At 34.8% G+C, this 18,484-nt stretch overlaps 2 protein-coding genes across 2 annotated transcripts in view; one reads left to right on the forward strand and one right to left on the reverse strand.

The window, feature by feature from the left end:
• Positions 1 to 485: 485 nt before the first annotated feature.
• On the reverse strand, positions 486 to 5,482 carry si:ch211-150o23.3 (deleted in malignant brain tumors 1 protein). Its single transcript, XM_058785610.1, has 8 exons — positions 4,928 to 5,482; positions 4,697 to 4,732; positions 3,775 to 4,092; positions 3,381 to 3,692; positions 2,992 to 3,306; positions 1,947 to 2,096; positions 1,817 to 1,872; positions 486 to 1,603 (listed from the first exon to the last, which is right to left on the reverse strand). Exons 1-7 carry the CDS (start codon positions 4,959 to 4,961, stop codon positions 1,835 to 1,837), a joined length of 1,203 nt encoding a protein of 400 aa, XP_058641593.1. The 5' UTR covers positions 4,962 to 5,482; the 3' UTR covers positions 486 to 1,603; positions 1,817 to 1,834.
• Positions 5,483 to 6,870: 1,388 nt separating this feature from the next.
• Positions 6,871 to 18,484, forward strand: part of prkcz (protein kinase C, zeta) — a 126,390-nt gene continuing 114,776 nt past the window's right edge. Inside the window, exons 1-4 of the mRNA XM_058784613.1 lie at positions 6,871 to 7,783; positions 15,907 to 16,028; positions 16,820 to 16,909; positions 17,236 to 17,286. Coding sequence (XP_058640596.1) covers positions 7,713 to 7,783; positions 15,907 to 16,028; positions 16,820 to 16,909; positions 17,236 to 17,286 — 334 coding nt within the window. The 5' untranslated portion in view covers positions 6,871 to 7,712. The remainder of the gene's footprint in view (positions 7,784 to 15,906; positions 16,029 to 16,819; positions 16,910 to 17,235; positions 17,287 to 18,484) is intronic.

Here is an 18,484-nt window from a genome sequence, read left to right on the forward strand (position 1 = left end):
TAGCCTAACACTGCTCATTTGTGAAAATGAAGGAAGTGGGTGCTACAGGATGCACCTGTTGAAAATATTATTTTTATGATGTTTTATTTTGTTCCTTGGTCAAGATACAATAATTGTCCATTGTAATGCTGCAATGCATTTTACAGTACTGTTTTTAGCCATTTCTTGGGCTCATAACAGTTTGGTATATCACAATTTGACTACTACTAGAAATTTGTTTGAATTACATAAACATATTTTAAAGGGTAAAGTTACTGAATTTAGTGTTTATTATTTTACAATAGGTATAAGCTATGTCTGCAAGTATTTGGGTCATACTCTGAATTATATGTATTTGAATATGCTGGTGCCAAATGATATGAATGCCAGAAATGATTGCTTCTGGTCTTTTGTGATTTAAAAACTACAGGTTTTATTAAAAGGAACCTTTTAGATGCATCTCAAATGATTTTTTTTTAACAGTAAAAACACTATGCATGTCAAAATTGTGATTTTTGTTTTTAATGGTAAAATAAAAGTCTACAAATTGTATTACACGTACCAAAAACTGCAACAAAACAACCATTAACTCTCCACATTACAAGACATGGATGTAACAGGAAGTGACAGCTGTGTTTTTGCACAACTTTGTTTAATATTATTTGAGCATTTTGCTCATTTACTATTGTTTTTATGGGTACAAAACTTATAAATGCGAACTGAACAAGCCTATCTGGGTTTCAAATCTTTCAGTTTACATATGACTCGGTTACATTTAGAAACATTTTGCTTTTCCTTTTTAAATACGGAGTGTATATACTTTACTGAAGTGTTCTTGGCTTCACTAGACAATAGTAGTGCTGCTTAAAATATTTAGTGTATGCCTATAATCCAATCTACAACTCTTATTACTATTACTGTTATTAATTATTGTTTATATTTGTAAATACAGGGATCATTTCCTTACTGATCATTACGGTTTTAGAAATGTGTCTGAGAATTTGTTCTTTTGTCCGTGTAAGCATCACATCAGATCTAGTGTATAATGCGTTTAGAGAGCCCACTTTCATTTCATAAAGAACAAATGAACAATAATAATACTTTCATATAACTGTAGTGACCTAATGTGATAGAGGTTGTTCTTAGGCTGTCTGTCCCACCTGTGATTAACCAAACATAAGAACTGTAGTAGAAAAAACAATAAATATATCTTTTTAAATTATAAAGCCCCATGAAGAATACAAAGAAACACAAGAAAAAACCCCCAAAACATTTCACAGTTTTACAGTCTTTACCTGCAACAATATGGGAAGACCTCGGGATGGGTCAGACATGGTACCTCCAAAAACTAAAAAAGCCCTTTTTAACCTTGTTAGTGCAACATATTGTGTTGTAATGTAACCCCTCTTCAAGTCTAGTGATGTCAGCATTTACTTTCAAAGAAAAAATCTCCCATCTCCAGTAAAGAAAAACCTCCAACCAATGACAATCGAAATGTTTCTCTGTAACTGACAGAGAATGGCAGATAGTAAGAAATGGTGGTTTCTGTGGTTCTTCAAACTTAGATCTTCCCTTTGGTTTGGACAAGCCACTGAAACACCAACAAGTGACCAGTTTCTATTTGCTGAAACAAACAAAAAAACATATACAAAAATCAGTGCACAGATGTTACTTTCTTATATTATGCCTTCATTACTTTCTGATTCGTTGTCCGGTGCCAAGTCTTAGTGCTTGTTGCCACAACAGATATACAATTCACAACTTGTCGTGTTGTGCCTGATTAGGAAGAAACTAGCCCTCATTAAAAAAAAACAAAAAAAACAACAACTCGCATTACCTTCTTTTTGAACTCCCATTACTTGATTGTCAAGGCAATGTATGTGTTGTCAACACCTGTAATAAAAATATAACCTGTCAGTATAGGAAACACAAATTATTAAATATTTTTTGAATTCACAGTTACTCACAGGTCCTGCTCTCTCGCTCCAGTTCAGTGGGTTTGCTCACTCTCTTGCAGTACACTTTGGCAACAATCAGAATGGCACACGTGGCCACCACAAACGTCAAACTGGACACCAGTAAACTGATGAACACCGGGCTCATCACCGGATCCACTTCTGAGATTTCAATAAAACAGCAAACCAAATTAATGTCCTTAAAGTTGTAATAAAACTGAAATAGCGACAGATTACAGATTCTTCAGTATTTTGAAGTACATCCAAGAGTATGGAAGCTTGTTCCCGCCATGGAATAAAAAAGGCAATTGCAACTTTTTAATCTCAGTTTCTCTCTCAATTCAGACTTTTTTTTCTTAGAATTTTACATTTTTCAATTCTGTTTTTAATTTTTGTAAAAAAGGTAATTCTGACTTTATATCTCTGATTTTATTCTCATAATTATGAGTTCATATCTCACAATTCAGACCTCATGTCTCACAATTCAGACTTTTTTTTCTCTCATAACTCCAGTTCATCGCTCGCAATTTTTTTTTCCATAATTCGGAGTTCATATATTGCAATTCTGACTTTTTTTCTCCGAATTCTGAGTTTACATCTCATAATTCTGTGTTCTTGTAAAAAATGTAGTTGTGAATCTTGCAAAATAGTCTGACTTGTGAGATCAAAATTTGTACTTTATTTTGTGGTGGAAACAAGCGTCCATACGAGTGTAATGAATTATTGTAAAAAATAAAAAATAAAAGTTTAAATCAAACTTTTATTTTAAATTTTTGATTTATTTTTAGTTTAAAAAAAATAAATCAAAGAAACATACATGGATGAATATGCAACATTTTGGAAATAAATGCAATATAAAATGTGAAATTTCATTTCATGCGAACTTCAAAAGAACTGTTGCTTTTATACCGAATTACAGATGACCCTTTGAGCTGAATAGGGCTGTGTTTCCCAAAAGCATTGTAAGCTTAAGTTGAAGCTTACGATGATTTGGGAAACGCAGCCCGGATAATTTTAAACATCCCAAGTCCACCTGGGCTGGAAGCACACAACTCACCTCGAATAGAGATGGGTAAAGGCTGACTCTCCCTCGAGATAAATGTGCGCTCTCCAGTCTGGACCTTGTAGAGACAGCAGTAGTAGCCCTCATTATTGGACTGGGCATTGGAGAAGGTAAAGGTGACGGAGGGAGCGAGGGCTGGCAGAGAGTGCCGGACGGTCCCATTGGGCCTGATGAGCCGCAGCTGAAAGGATCCTCCTGGATACTGAGGCTCCGTGGAGCAGGTGACGTTAAAACTGTGGCCCCGGATGACCCAACCCGGCCGGGCCTCAGGAGACGTGTTGTACCAGATTTGGGGAGTGTGAATCTCCACTGAGAATAAGAAATAAAGGTCAGTCTGAGACTTTTAGCTCTTCAATATGAGTTTAGCAGCAGATGTGACTTACAGACTGTGATGTTAATGAAGTTGCTGTGTGGAGAAAATCCTGAGGGAGAGTTCCCCAGTTTGGAGTGTATCCTGTAGAGACAGCTGTAGCTGCCCTGATGGGAGATTTCTAAGTCTGACAGAGTCAGATCCACAGTCATTTGTCTGGGATCGACTCTCTGGGTCACTAGCGGAGTGTCCACACCTCTTTTGTACAGATGGAAATCAATGACAGACTGCCAGTATGGGGCAGTGCATTTAAAGTGAACGGCCTCTCCGGCTGAATAGGCGTAGAAGCGAGACTGAATTGACAAGGTGGGTGCTAGAAGTTTTCCTGGTTGGAGAAAAAAATTATGAACAATTACAAAAACACGGGATGCATAAAATAAATACAAATCTTTCAAACGCTCTTGTACCTGTGCACTCCACTCCAGCATCCTCACTGTGTGTACACACATCATCATTGAGGGTGCGTTCACACAGATCCAGGGCAAACTCGTCACCCGAGCATTTCACATTCCTCCACAGCACTCCTCCACCAGCCCGTCCGAAACGAGCACCGCCTGGAATGTCCAACACGAAGCCGCAGTCGAGCTCTCTACAAACCACTGTGGCATCCTCCAGATCCCAACCACGCTGGCACACGGTGCCCCACTGATGCCCATGACGCACCTCCACTCTACCCGAGCACCGCTCACCCGCTTTTTCATTCACAAGTCTGGTGATCGGGTCATCTGTGGAAATAATGGGAATGAACCAGTGTTCTTATCCTTAGCTGAAAGTAAAACTATTTCAACTACCAGAAATGATGACTAACAAACTAATAAAAATGACAAAAGCAGATAGCAAAATTACTAAAACTAAAATATAAAAATAAAGATAAAAAATAAAATATTAATAAATAATATAATTACATTATAATATAATTGCAAGCATATGAATTAATCAAATCCATATTTTTTTTATTATTATTCATCAGTGGCTTAGAATAGTGCTTTTCAAAGCCCCCCCCCCCCAAAAAAAACACTGAATTAATTAAAATTATGTTTTCTAATTAGACATAATTTTTTTCTTTTTAGTGTTTTTTTTTAAAACCTAAATATTTAGTGGTCACTATAGTCTATATCTTCCAGAGATCATTACAGTAAATTAATTTAGCATGAATTTTAATTTGAAAAGTATTTTCAGAATTTTATGCTTATTTCTCACACAGTATAAATAAGTCTCTATACATGAAAATAATCTGCTTTTATAATTTACGAAGGGGACCATCATATTTGAGAGTCCCTGACATATAAAACCCCTACTGTAGACAACACCATCAAGTCAATAACTCACCAAAGGCTTGAACATCTTCAACAGCAACGGTGCATCCTGTTAAAGAAGACAAAAGTTACGTTATACTCTTGACATATTCAATCTAAAATTCAGAAACATTTCGCATGTTTTTAGACTTTTTGGTTATTTGCAATTGTGCATGGATCAAATGTACCATGGTTGCAGCTGCTGACAATGTTCAGGTCTCCTATAATACATATTTTTAATAAGAAAGGAATACATTTTACTAACCAAGCATTACCAGGCCCAGAAGAATCCTCGACATTGTAGACTTCCCATGTAACGCAAGTGCCAAGGCTTTAGGCTCATTTAATAACTAAATGACTCTGTCAATGTCAGCAATCCAAAAGCTGAGAGGAGGACCAGGAGCAAGTTGATGCATAGCACTTCAGTCTACACAGCTAGCTGGCTAACTAGCACTTCTCAATGCATAAGTTGTTCCTGTTCACCTCCATGTGATTGATACAAATACATTATCTATCATAACTCATGCTTCAAAGCATAGGCTAAGAGTAGCAAATAGCACATAACAATTTAGACACAAAAGCGGTAGAACCGGACGGCTAATATGCTAACATTGCCATAAAGTAAAGAGTTATTCGTAGAGCGAGATAAAAGACATAATGTTACCGATGTATTTACAAAGCATAATCGAGTAAATCTGTAGTCGGTGTGAGTTGGTGTTTCTCGCGCGTACGGTATTCCACAAACAGCGTGATAATGCAGACTGACGACAACCGATTCGTAAACGACTCGTTCTTTTGAATCGGATCTTTTCAATGAACCGTTAAAACCTTTCCGAACAAACCGAATCAACGGAACGAAACGATTCACAAGAGCGTTTGCAGTGAAGCGAGGATTTGACTGATGGTGCGTAAAGTTACTTTTTACATTTAGTTATTAAATTACAGCTAATATATACATCAAAAACTGTTATTCATACAACATGCGCATGAATGTTAGATTGTTGTAAATGCAAATTCTATTTCGTTTCTAAATGACTCATTCTCGTGAGCTGAAACATGGCAAATGACACATTAAATTACATTACCACTCTTATTAATAAACCTAATAAACAGCACGTATTATAAAGTAACACGCCAACGCCATGGTGTCAAGGACTACGTGATGACGTATACGACGGACGCACAAGAATCACGGAATTGTCTTTTTAACTGATTCTTTGAAATGAACTGTTCATATGAGTCGATTCGCGGTAATGAGTCAGACGTCCCATTATTCAGATGAGGAGAATGTCCTGTAGATGTTTTTACTGTTTTACGACGTTGCGCAAGATCTGCGCACAAAAACGTTCACGCTGATTTGCCTCGAGGCTTAAAACAATTTTAGGCTTAAACGTGTAAAATCACATTCAGAGACATAATTTAAGACGCCATAAATCTAAATAAGCCTATCGCTCAGCTATGAAATCTACAGTAGCCTACTACAATTTTATGAATCAAAACAGTGACAATATCACCAATTAGTATAAGCTGGAACGTTAGAACCATAACTTTTATAATAACTGTTGGTGAACAGTTTTGACAACTATTCAGGGTTAAGAATTTATGTGAATAAGCTTGTGGCGACATCAAGTGGATAAAATGAGAATTACAACAGCTTTACCTTTAACCGTCCATTCATCCTCCCAACATTTTGTTTTGTTACAGTATTTATTAATCTTTGTTAAAATTAATTAATAAAAATACAGCTGTTCAGTGTTTGTCAGTATTAGCTCAGGTCCAACTTTGCAACAGATACTATTAATACATAGCCTACTTGAAATTAACAAATACAATAAACAAAAAAACGTATTGTTTATTAAGTGCACCTGATATCAGGACATCGAATTTTGCATACAATACAATTTTACAGAAAGCTAAAGCATAAACATATAAAACATGAATTTAGAAAAATAAAAAATAAACAATAATAAAATAATTTTCCCAACTCAAGGTGGGAGTCAAACAACACTTCACAGTTTGAATAATACGCAAATATGTTTGTGAATTAAACCAGAAAACATAAGTTCAACGGCTCTTGCAAGCTTGTTCCTTGTTCATTTCATGTTCCCTATTCAAATCTTGCAACTTTTAAATAATTTCCCTCATTTTAAGTGGATCCTAAATTCACATAGTTTAAATAGGCTATTGTGACCTTGGACCAGGTTCTCACTTCAATGACATTTCTCGTTGATATAATAATTTTAAAAATAATAATATTATAATAATTCAATAACAATAAAATTAAATAATAAATATAAACATCCTCAAAATGCACTTTTAACGTCAACCAAAACAGGTTTATTCTACTATTTTTAACCAAATGGTTATATCTGCTTCTTTCTTGACAAGTGCAAGAGTTCAGGTGTAGTTTTTAGCCCATTCACGCGCATTATCTCGCGCACAACCGTTTCTTCTCTCACCGACCTACTTCTGTTTAATTGGATAAGCATCAGTCTCTACCTAGAGAGAGAACGAGCGCGAGACCGGCTGGACCCACAAACCGTTATCCACCTGCGAATAAAGCGTTCACGGAATCTGCACATTCCTCGCTGACGTCACGGCGGATGGAATAATAGAGCTCGCGTCGAGACTCGCGCGAAACAAGCTGTCGCGCTCTTCTGTTGTGATGTTATAAAGTGCACTTTGGAAAATTTCCTCGCGACAGCGCTACACGCACCGAATGTCCCACGGAAGCGCAGGCGAACAACAGGTGGATTCCGAGGCCAATCCAGACCTGGAAGTAGCCATACTTCTGTGTCTCTCCGCCCCTATGAGTAACCATAGCAAAGACACCGTAAAATCCAGCGTACCGGAAAGAAGCTGAATAACACGCTCGCGATATGGATCATTTCAGCGGTGAAGCGACATTGGGAGCATTACGGACAAGATTGACCACTCACACAGTTTATTCGGAATTATGTCACTTTACATCTGATACCGTCTTCTGATACACAGAGGCTGTTTTATTTCTGTCCCAAGAGAGTGTTTGTAGACTTTAGATAACTCCTATCATGCCTGTCAGTAACGGATCGATGATGGATTTGCCCTCGGAATATGTGAAAGTAAAGGCGCATTACGGAGGGTGAGTGTTGTAAACTTTTACAGGGTTAATGTTTTAAAGCTGGCCTGCTGTGTTGTGTTGTGGCGTCAAAGGTCGGAATATGCCCGGCGTTTGGCAGTTTAATATAAGCAGAACATGTTTGCAAACGCACTTCACTCCCACACCTGACAAACATTGACATTCTCGAATGTTTTAATACTTTTTCAACGTAAGATCGTTTTTAATCGGCACATTTTGTGTTTTAGAGACGTTGACTGCTGAGGCATTTTGCAACAGTGCAGTTTACAATATCAGACATGTCGTAAAACATCCAGGCCTTTTCTTGCCAATAGTAAGAAATTATCAAAAACTCAATTATTTTTCAATTTCAATTCTTCATATATTCTTAAAATATGAAATGTTGCAAGTGATTTTTAAAGGTGCACTTAGTTATGATAATTAAAACGTTTTGCAAAACAAAAACAAAAGAAATGATTAATATTTTTGCCAAAAAAAAAAATTTTTTTTAAAGCTGATGGGTGCCACCATATTCATATCACATGACATAGACATGCCATGCAATTTACTGGTATGTTTTGACCAGCTTAAAAAAAAAATAACAACCATAACTTACTGAGTGCATATTTAAATATGAAATATTGTTGTGGGCTGAAGGTTGTGCTCTTATTGCCACTTGTTGCTCAACACAACTCTGCTGTTCTATTATATATAATATGCTATTGCAGTCTTCTTTGAAGAGGATTTGTATTAGTGTTATAAAAGGCAAGTTTCAGTTTTCATAATTCATTAAAAAAAAAATGATGTCCTGGATTTCTTATAAAAATACCTAAAATGCCACACATGACTTGAATTGACTGGACTGGTGGTTTTGACACCCACTGTGGCTTCTGATATTATATATATATATTTTTTTTTTAAACAACAGTGAATTGTTGATGAATGATCCTCCACTGCCTTTAAAATCTAGGCTTTATATTTTGTTTAGCGGTTCTTGGCTAAAAGTGGCCATGATGTAAGCAGTCAGCAAAGCGTGAGATAACACAAACACGCACTGTCTGCATACATCACCGTGAATCATTGTTATTAATCACATCATCACTCAAAGACGAACAGCTTCAGTACACAGCGGCTGATATCGCCCACCCTTTAGTTAACAGTGTGAATGATACAGATTCATTTCGAAACATCAGTGTCTAAGTCGTAATTGCATTCTTAAAGGGAAAGTTCCACAAAAATAAAGTTGTCTTGATTTACTCACCCGCATGTTGTTCCAAACCTGTATGAGTTTCTTTCTTCTGCTGAATACAAAAGAATATATTTCAAAGAATGTTGGAAACCAAAGAGTTGCTGGTAGCTATTAGAAAAAAATACTGTGGAAGTCAATGGCTACCAGCAATGGCTTGCTTACCAACATTCTCCATCTTCTTTTGTGTTCAACAGGCAGAAGAAATTCATACAGGTTTGGAATAACTTGAGGCTGTTTTTTTTTTTTTTTTGGATGAACTACCCCTTTAATTTACTCAAAAATGAAGTTCTTTCATTATTTATGAAAATTCTATGACCCAACAATATAAATTCTATCATTTACTCATTCATTTTTTTTTGGTGAACTATCCCTTTAACCCTTATCTTGGTGACAACTGGTAGTAATATTAACATTAACACTATGAATTAAAGGAGAGCGTACCAATCATATTTGGCCATTTATGTAATATATATATGCTGTTTTACGTGAGGAAAAATGAAATCAGCTTTGCATGATTGGATTTTACTCTCTTTGTTTGAAATGTATTATTTAACTTCATGACTTATTTGGGTAGTCAAATAATGAGGAACATAGATTCTTCACTTTTTATTATATTAATACTCATCGGCTGGTTGTTTTAAAAAATATGAATATTGTATAAGCATTCCTTAAATAAATGCATGAGATAATGCACCATAACTCATTTTTAGACTGCATAAATGTGCTTTACATATTATGTTCTGCTGGCTCGGTGAGTGGAGATATACAGTAGACCTTTGATTCAAGAGCAAAATTACCTGATGGCGTGCCAGCGAACCTGCAATAGGAAGTGAAGAGTTCCTCTGTGTCTGTGGAAGTATGAATTCCTCTCTTACATGAGTGTGTAAAGAAGCTCTCCGAATTTGGGTCAGGCTTTTCAGAGTGTTTTGAAAGCCTTGGTGATTCCCACTTCTAAAAATATTTTGGAGGAAGTTAACACCAGGCGGGACAGAAATCTTGGTGAATGGCTGACAACCTGAGCCAGGCAGTTGCCTAGCAACAAGTTATAAGCCTTAATAATGGCTTTTTTTTTCACAGATTCCAGGCACTGTTTATTTGAGCACAGGCCTCTAGGTTTCAGTCCAAGAGGTTTCATTGTTGAGCAATCAAGAGAGAGATTAGACTGTTTTAAATAGCTCATCTCAGAGGGGGGAATTGCTGGATGCTAAACATTGTTGACCCTATTAGTCACCTGAAGGGTCACATTTTGTAGCCTTGTACATTTTGAGTAGGCAGAAGTTTGTCATGCTGGTAGAAAGTGCTTTAAGCTGTTTTACTATGCATGCATAAAATGTCCCTGTTACCTGACAGATACTGAAATTGGTGTGTCATTGACAGCCCTAGGCGATGGAAGCAGCTCAGAGGTGTCAGGGGAGAGGGCTGAGCTTTTTTTTTAGCCAGTCAGAAAAGCTTTCTGCTTGTCAATCATTTTACAAGTTTAGGGAATTTTTCAGTGGACTTTAGTTTTTTAGAACAAGCAATAAAACACTGTTCAAAGTTTGGGGTCGATAAGATGTTTTTAATGTTTTTGAAAGAAGTCTTTTATGTTCACCATTATTTATTATTTATTTGATCAAAAATACAGTAAAAACAGTAATATTGTGAAATATTATTACAATTTTTTTTGATATGTTTTCTTTTTTTAATATGTAATTTATTCCTGTGATGACAAAGCTGAATTTCCTGCATCATTCGTCCAGTCTTCAGTGTCACATTATCCTTCAGAAATCATTCTAATATGCTGATTTGATGCTCAAGAAACACATTCTTAAAACAGTTGTTGCATAAAATTTTTGTGTAAACCGCAATCATTTTTCCTTTAGGATTCTTTGAATTGAAAGTAGAAAAGAACAGCATTTATTACATTGCAAATATCTTTACTGTCACATTTGATGCATCTTTGCTGAATAAACATATTCATTTCCTCAAACTAAATTATGATTTTGCTCAATTATAATGGTTCTTTCACATAATTAACCATAAACAAACCATCAATTTAATATCTCGGCAATACACTGAATCATTAACTTTGAACAATGACAGAAAAAGTGTGTAAACACTCGTGCCAAGAGAGAATTGAACTTGGCAAGTGTTTCTTATTTCCATTTCCACTGCTGGACTTTAGTCCAGGACTCAGGAGGTTTAGAGAGATTTGATTTGCTATAGCAACCACACAGACAGCACTGTAGATAATACTACTCACTGGTCATAAATCACAAGCATAAGGTGAAACCACTAGTGAAACTTTATAATGTTATCACAGTTCTCATCTTACCAGTGACGTTGTTGTTTTTTTTTAATGTAATGCGTTTATGTGAGACATCTGAGTGCACTTCAGACATGTAGTCTGAACTCGCTGAGAACAAAACAATGAGTGTGGATAGGTTCTCTGAACTCTGTGTTTGTATTCTAAACTTTCAGTGCTAAGTTTAGAGCACAGTAACATAACACAGACTTAACTTACTAAGCCTTTCTCTTCATGCAAATCTAGGCTGTGTGAATTTGAATATACTGTATATCCAGTGGTGAACCTAATGACACTGTACTCTGTAGACAGGGCGTTGTTCAAATTCACTCCATCTCTTGTGTGGGCTTTCTCAGGGTCTAGTTGTACTATTTCAGGTGGGTTTTATGGTTGAGTCTGGTAAGTCGATCAGAAATGAGCAGGGTGTGTTCATGATGATTCAGTCTGTGCATATGAGCCACAGCTGTTACCCAAAACTGCAATGCTCATCCAACATTTTTTACAACAAAAAAGAGTCAGACCACACATGTACTGTAGTGTCTGTTTACTATGAAATCGAAAATTTAGTTCGAAAAAAGAATTTCAGAATTTGCCACAGTTCTGGAGCCTCTGTTCAGTTAGGGAATTTTGACATAGAGAATTCTAGAATTCTGCACTCTTTTTGTTACAGTATAATTTTAGCATTAAGCAAGAATTATTTGTTTTCGAAAAAAGTCTGTTTTGCTCATCAAGGCTTCAATTTATTTGATCAAACATAAACTAAAAACAATAATATTGTGATATATTATTACAATAGAAAGTAAATGTTGATAAAATATCATCGCAATTTTAAATAATTAAAAAATCATTTTTATCATTTTTATTATTAACCATTACTCCTGTCACATGATTATTAAGAAATCATTCTAATATGCTGATTTGGTGCTACTCAGGATCATTTATTATTATTAATAATAATAATAATAATGATTGTTATTTATATTATATAAAATAATTATTTATTTAATAATAATAATGATTATTATTTATATTATATAAATATTTATTTAATAATAATGATTATTTATTATTATTATTATGCATTTTATTTATTCTTTGATGAATGAAAAGTTCAAAAGAGCAACATTTATTTAAAATAGAAATTACATTTTAATTGTCTTTATTGTTACTTTTGATCAATTTAATCCACATTTGCTAAATAATAGGATTAATTTCAAAGTTCATATACTACATTCATTTTTATAAGTTAGACAGATTCAACATTCTAGTGTTCAGAAACTGCTGAATGGGGGTCTGTTGAAAATATTTTGAAAGTATTATTAATATGAACTTTTTGGATAGGGATGGGACTCACGATGGTCAGCTTGTCATCCAAAAAACAACTTTTAAACCATTGTTCAATCGTGACCCATTCCTATCCAAAACACCATGATAAAACCATACTTTTTAGTGTTTCTTGCAGTTTTTATAGGTAAAATGAGTGTCAGTTAATTTTTACATAACTTCTAACTTCTTACATATCTGCTTATGCATCATAAAAAAGGTTTAGCTGCCTGACCAACAAGCTGATGCTTTATATTAAAGTGCGTAACTAAAATCTCCATTGCAGATTTTTCCAGGAGAGGTGTGGCTCTGCTGAATCTCAGTGTTTTTCCAGTGGTTTATTTGTTGAAGTTGTGATAACTACAGTGTCAAATGTTTAAGTTTCAACTGTTATGCTGTGTCAGAGCAAAAAGCCAAATGCATGTGTGATGACTGTGATCATTCACAAATCTAGACTTATGATTAACCCAGAAACTCTTTATTTATCACCTCCGCTCCTCTTTTATTCAGTGCAAATAACATTATTGCCACACTTGCACTTTTTCTGTCTGTCTCATCTATTTCAGAACCACCCCTCTCTGCTTTAATATGGAGTGAGAAATTAACACCTCTGAAATTACTTTATTTAACTGTTGGCATCCTCAGGGATGGTTAGCACTTATTAAAGTTAATCAGAAATGTTTCACATGGCTCACTCTGGAATTTAATTTCCCTCCCTGCCTCTTCAGTTGCGTCAGTGCCGAGCGAGGCGCCATCCAAATGGCAGCTGCTCCAGGGACTCCTAACATTTATCAGTTGATCAGGCCTTAGAGAGCCGTGCGGTTGGAGATCCTTTCACCCCCGGCTTCAGTGCCAGCCAGTCATGTGGGGGACGGATGGAGCCAGAAGGGCAGGGTGGCAGATGATGGACTCATGATGAAGGTTCCCCCGCTGAGGGGCAAGCTGCTACAGAGCTCATCTCAGCAGAAAACACACACACTCGCAGTATATCTAACTTGTCATACAGTTATACATCACATTTTCCATCTACACAGGAACTGTGGGAGGTCTGTAGACTGATTTGTAAAACAGAAATTTCTGTAAAAAATAAAAAGTCAATATTTTTAAATGAAGGTACTTTTTTTTTAGCTTTTTATTTAGAAAATAAATAAATCATGCAAGCTCTTTGCATGATTAGATAAAGAAATGTAATTTATGATACATTTGTGTAAACAGTATTATTTTAGCATTAACTAAAGATGTAAAAAAATATATTTTAAAAACAAAAATAAAGATGTAAAAAAAAATATTGTATATGTGTCTAAATGCTCTAAATAATCATTTCATTTTCTTTAGCTCTTTTAGGGTCAACAAAGGTCAAAAGAAACAAGAAACAAGCTCTATATAATTAGATTAAGAAATAATTTAGAATAACTGGTGATAAATGATAATTTATATAATTTATGATAAATCTGTTGTCACATTTAAAATAATAGCATTAATAATAAAGATAAATTAAAAATTATGATAAATTTAAATTGATAAAGATATTTATGAGCTGTATTTACTTGTTTATATTTTATTATATGTTTTTTTTTTTTTAGCTTTTCATAAAATAATAATAATAATTAAAAAAAAACATTGCAATTGAACCAAGCTCTTTGTATGATTACATAAATAATAATTATAATTTATTCAATAATTTATAACCGGTGGTGAACAATGTTAATTTATGATTTTCATAGTAATGTTTTAGCATCAACTAAGATTCTAAAATAATAGTAATGATAATGAAGAATATAAATATGCAGTTAAGTAAAATATTGCACACTTAAATGAATATATTCAGATATTTAGGGGTTATATTCACTAGGCTATATTATATTTTTTGTAAATGTGACATTTTTCTTTAGCTGTTTATTTCTTTCTTATCCTTTAATTTTAAATGTATGCTTTAAAATATTTGCATGCTTGAAACAAACAACTTCTTATAACTTTAGATGGTTTGTTTGAGTGTAAAACCATCATTCAACAAATGTAACTGCCTAGTATTTTAATGAATCCAGGACATGGCAAAGGCTGTTAACTGAGAAACTAGGTCAGTACTGGTTTATCCTGATAATGTTTGTTAATGTTATGAATAAAAGTTATCATACAGTGTTACTGAGATGACAGAAGTTTTAGTAGGGATGCACAATATACTGGCATATCGTTCCATATAATCCATTAAAAAAATGGTGTGGAAATACCATGACAATGTTTTATATATATATATATATATATATATATACACCACGGTACTGAGTGATTCCAGGATCAAGGTAATACTTAGAATTACTTGGGAAAACAGCCATTAAACCCTAAAGAAAAATACGATTATGCTGAATCCACATGTAAACACATTAGTCCTGATGCCCAAGAAGGCACATTGAGGTCAGCAATGATTTAATCATTTCTTAGTAATATGGTTGCACTTCTGTAGCCTGAATCACCCTCTATGTACCAAACTGATCATGTTTTCTTGTACTTGGCTCTCTCTGAGGCAGCTCATTCCTGTATGCAGTGTGAAAGTGGGGCAGGGACCAGACTAGGCAGCTGTGTACTAGAGGTTTGAAAGAAAAGTCTCTTGTGTATCCAAACAGATGTGGCTTGTTTGGCTGTGGTTGGGCTGTTTCAGGCCAGTGTTGCAAATTAAAGCTACAGAGGAACATTTAGAATAAAAGATGCATGATTTGTGATGTGATGCTGGGCAGTTTAGATGGTTATATAGCAGACTAGCTAGCTATGTACTGTATGTTAACAGATAATATGTAATTTTAGTAACTTGCTCTATTCTTTTTCTATTCTGTCTGTTTTCTTTTTATTTATTATATAATTAAAAAAAGAAACCTATCTAGTTTTCATTTGAGTTATTTTATTTCAGTTACCAAAAATGATTAACCAAGCTAGTTTTAGTAAAAATAACAACACTTCTTCAGTTATGGTAGGGATGTGCAAAACTGAATATTTTTTAAATAGGTTCTGACTAGTCAGTGGCACTGCTGCTAAAATATGAAGAAGAACAAAAGAAAGAAATCTATTTCATTTCACTAATTGACTAGTTAGTTGTTGGACAAGTTGTAGAATTGTGCCATTTTAATAGAGAAGTCCAGTTTTAGGCCGTGGTCTTTTATACTGTAAAAGATTGAATCTTGTATCATTTACCTGTAACCAAATACATTCCATTAAACAGAAGAGGGTTTTAATTGTTCTCAGATCTGTATGAAGGTGCTTTCTGTATTAATTAAGTGTTAATGTCTTTTTTTTTTGTAGGGACATGCTGATCTCTGACTTGGATTTGGCCATGACGTACACAGAGGTGTGTGAGGAGGTCAGAACAATGTGTGGGGTCAGAAAGGAGATGCCAATTACACTCAAGTGGATTGACGATGAAGGTGCGTATGACCTTTAAGCATTGGCTGAAGTGACGTCAGCAGAATAGAAAAGTTTATTAAGAAGAGCAAGAGAGTATAGTTTTATTAAAGATTACAAAGTTTGTAATAATGCACCAATGAATCGTTCACTATAAGACAAGGAATATGCATAAAAAAAGATTAATTTTGATTTTGTTAACTTTAGGCTTAAGGGCTGTGCCTTTTATTTACTAAGTCACTTTGGATATAAACATCAACTAAATCAGAGACTTTACAAAGTTTTGATACCAGGGACTCCTAATATGATGATTTCCTTGCAAGGAACCCTTTCTCTAAAACCTGGAGGTCCCCAGCCCAGTGTTGTTATTGTTAACTAAAACTAAACCTATTAATTCATTTTCTTTATTTGAAATAAATATTAGATAAACTAAGATGAAACTAAGAAATTATGCCTTTTTAAGTAACTCAAATAAAATAAATTTAAGAAATACTAAAATTACTAAGACTAAAACAGAAAGTGAATAAAATAAAATTACTTATGATTTAAAAGAAAACTGAATATATAAAATAAAAGCCATTTCAAAATACTAATAAATACTATGGTATATAAATAATTTAAAAAAAAAGACCCTGCCCCAAGTCCAAGTTTGAATACCCCTGAGACAAATATCAACTATAAATGTTGAGTATATGTGTAATTTAGAGAGAAAAATATTAGATTTACTTCACCAGAAGCAATATTGCCACCTATTGCCTCTTGATATTTTAGAGTGGTTTTGTAATGTTCCCATTTTCCTTGTCTTGTTTTTAAGGAGACCCGTGTACCATCTCATCCCAGATGGAGCTGGAGGAAGCATTTCGGATCTACAGCCGGAACCGGCGCTCCGGACTCCTTTTGCATGGTATTCATTCACTCAAAACATCTGAAATAAATCTATTTTCCCCTCATGTATTCAATGTTCAATTGTTCTAGTAGCAGAATTACTCTATTTGTATTTTTTTGTCCATCTGTTTATAAAGAACTAAGTGCAGAATCAAACCACACTGCAGAAATCCTCTCAAAATATCATGTTTACGCTACATGACTAAAGCACTTGATAAAAATCAGTATTCTTCATAAAATTGAGTATTCGCAATTTAGCATATTTGCTGGCCCCATGTCTATGAATGGATGACACCACTGGACTGAGTCACACTCATTTCTCTTTGTCTTTTTGTCTCTGTTTAGTATTCCCAAGCATTCCTGAAAAGCCTGGTATGCCGTGCCCAGGAGAGGACAGTAAGTCAAAAGTCTTGCCATTTTCAACCTTTTTCACATGCACTTTACTGCTGATCTAGTTTAAAATGTCCATTCTCTCTTCTATAGTCACTCAATACAGGAAACAGATTTAAAACAATCTCTTTAAAACCTTTTCATTTATGACTTTGTGTTGTTAACAGAATAGTTATCTGAAACATTTACTCACCCTCATGTCTTTCCAAAATATGTGTTTGAAATGACATGAGGAAGAGTAAATAATGACATAATTGTTATTTTTAGGTTTTATTCCTTTAAGGTCTTGTAAAAGACCTTTAATGTAAGATTTTATGGTGGAAAACATGGCATCTCTCAGTGGGAGCGTATAGCACTCTGGTAACTGCACAGTAATCCTGTGTTAATGTGCACTTTTACTGCCTTGAAGGCCAGACGGGGCAGAACTGCTGAGTCAGGACCTTGTACACAGTACGGCCACCCCTTTCTGAAAGCGTTATGAATTCACGATCATACACGCCTATGGCACAGGCATGAAAGATGCTGTCTGTGTCATTTGTGTGTGTGTGTGTGTGTGTGTGTGAGAGAGAGTTGTGTGCTGCTGTGTCATAGCATTAGTGCTAAATTTTATTAATGGTTCCCTGGTGCATGTGCTTATGTGTGTCTATGAGGGTATATTAGTGTGTGTGTGTGTGTGTGTGTTTTGGAGCCTTTTTGCTTTGCATTGCATACAGATGAAAGTACCTTGCATTTCTGTTCTTTTTCTGAATGATGTCTTTAGTATGGTGTGAATGTAAGCTTGTGTAGTTTATACATGAGAAGTGTTGGTCTGAGCCGCTTTGATTGCTGTTCTTTAGGTATGTAATGACTTGTGACAGGCTGTTAACTTTTCTGTCTGCGTTTTTTTTTTTTTTTTGTTCTGTTCTGGTCCACTTTTTTCTCTCTTTGTCAGCAGTTTGTGCCACATTTGTTGTTGTTGGGTGTTTTCTCAGAGGAGGCGGGAGAGGCAGTGCCTCCTCATAAAATGTGGATGAGAACATTATTGACAGTATAAATAAATCAAATATATTACGAGATCAAACAATGTTCAAAGTAAAACAAAAATGTTCTGAAGTGACGATTAATCGCAATAAAACCAGAATCTTGATATGGTTTAGTGTGATTGTGAAGTCTCCTAGACTGTGATTTAATTAAATAAGTATATGCACTGCATGTTTCAGAGTGA

Source organism: Onychostoma macrolepis, chromosome 08 (genome assembly GCF_012432095.1).
Source record: "Onychostoma macrolepis isolate SWU-2019 chromosome 08, ASM1243209v1, whole genome shotgun sequence".
NCBI classification, from domain to species: Eukaryota; Metazoa; Chordata; class Actinopteri; order Cypriniformes; family Cyprinidae; genus Onychostoma; species Onychostoma macrolepis.

Coding starts and splice junctions, on each gene's coding strand:
- si:ch211-150o23.3 (XM_058785610.1), bottom strand. CDS start 4,961: ATGTCGAGGATTCTTCTGGGCCTGGTAATGCTTG. Junction 3,307..3,380: donor CTTCATTAACATCACAGTCT/GTAAGTCACATC, acceptor TCTTATTCTCAG/TGGAGATTCACACTCCCCAA. Junction 1,873..1,946: donor GGAGCGAGAGAGCAGGACCT/GTGAGTAACTGT, acceptor TTTTTATTACAG/GTGTTGACAACACATACATT.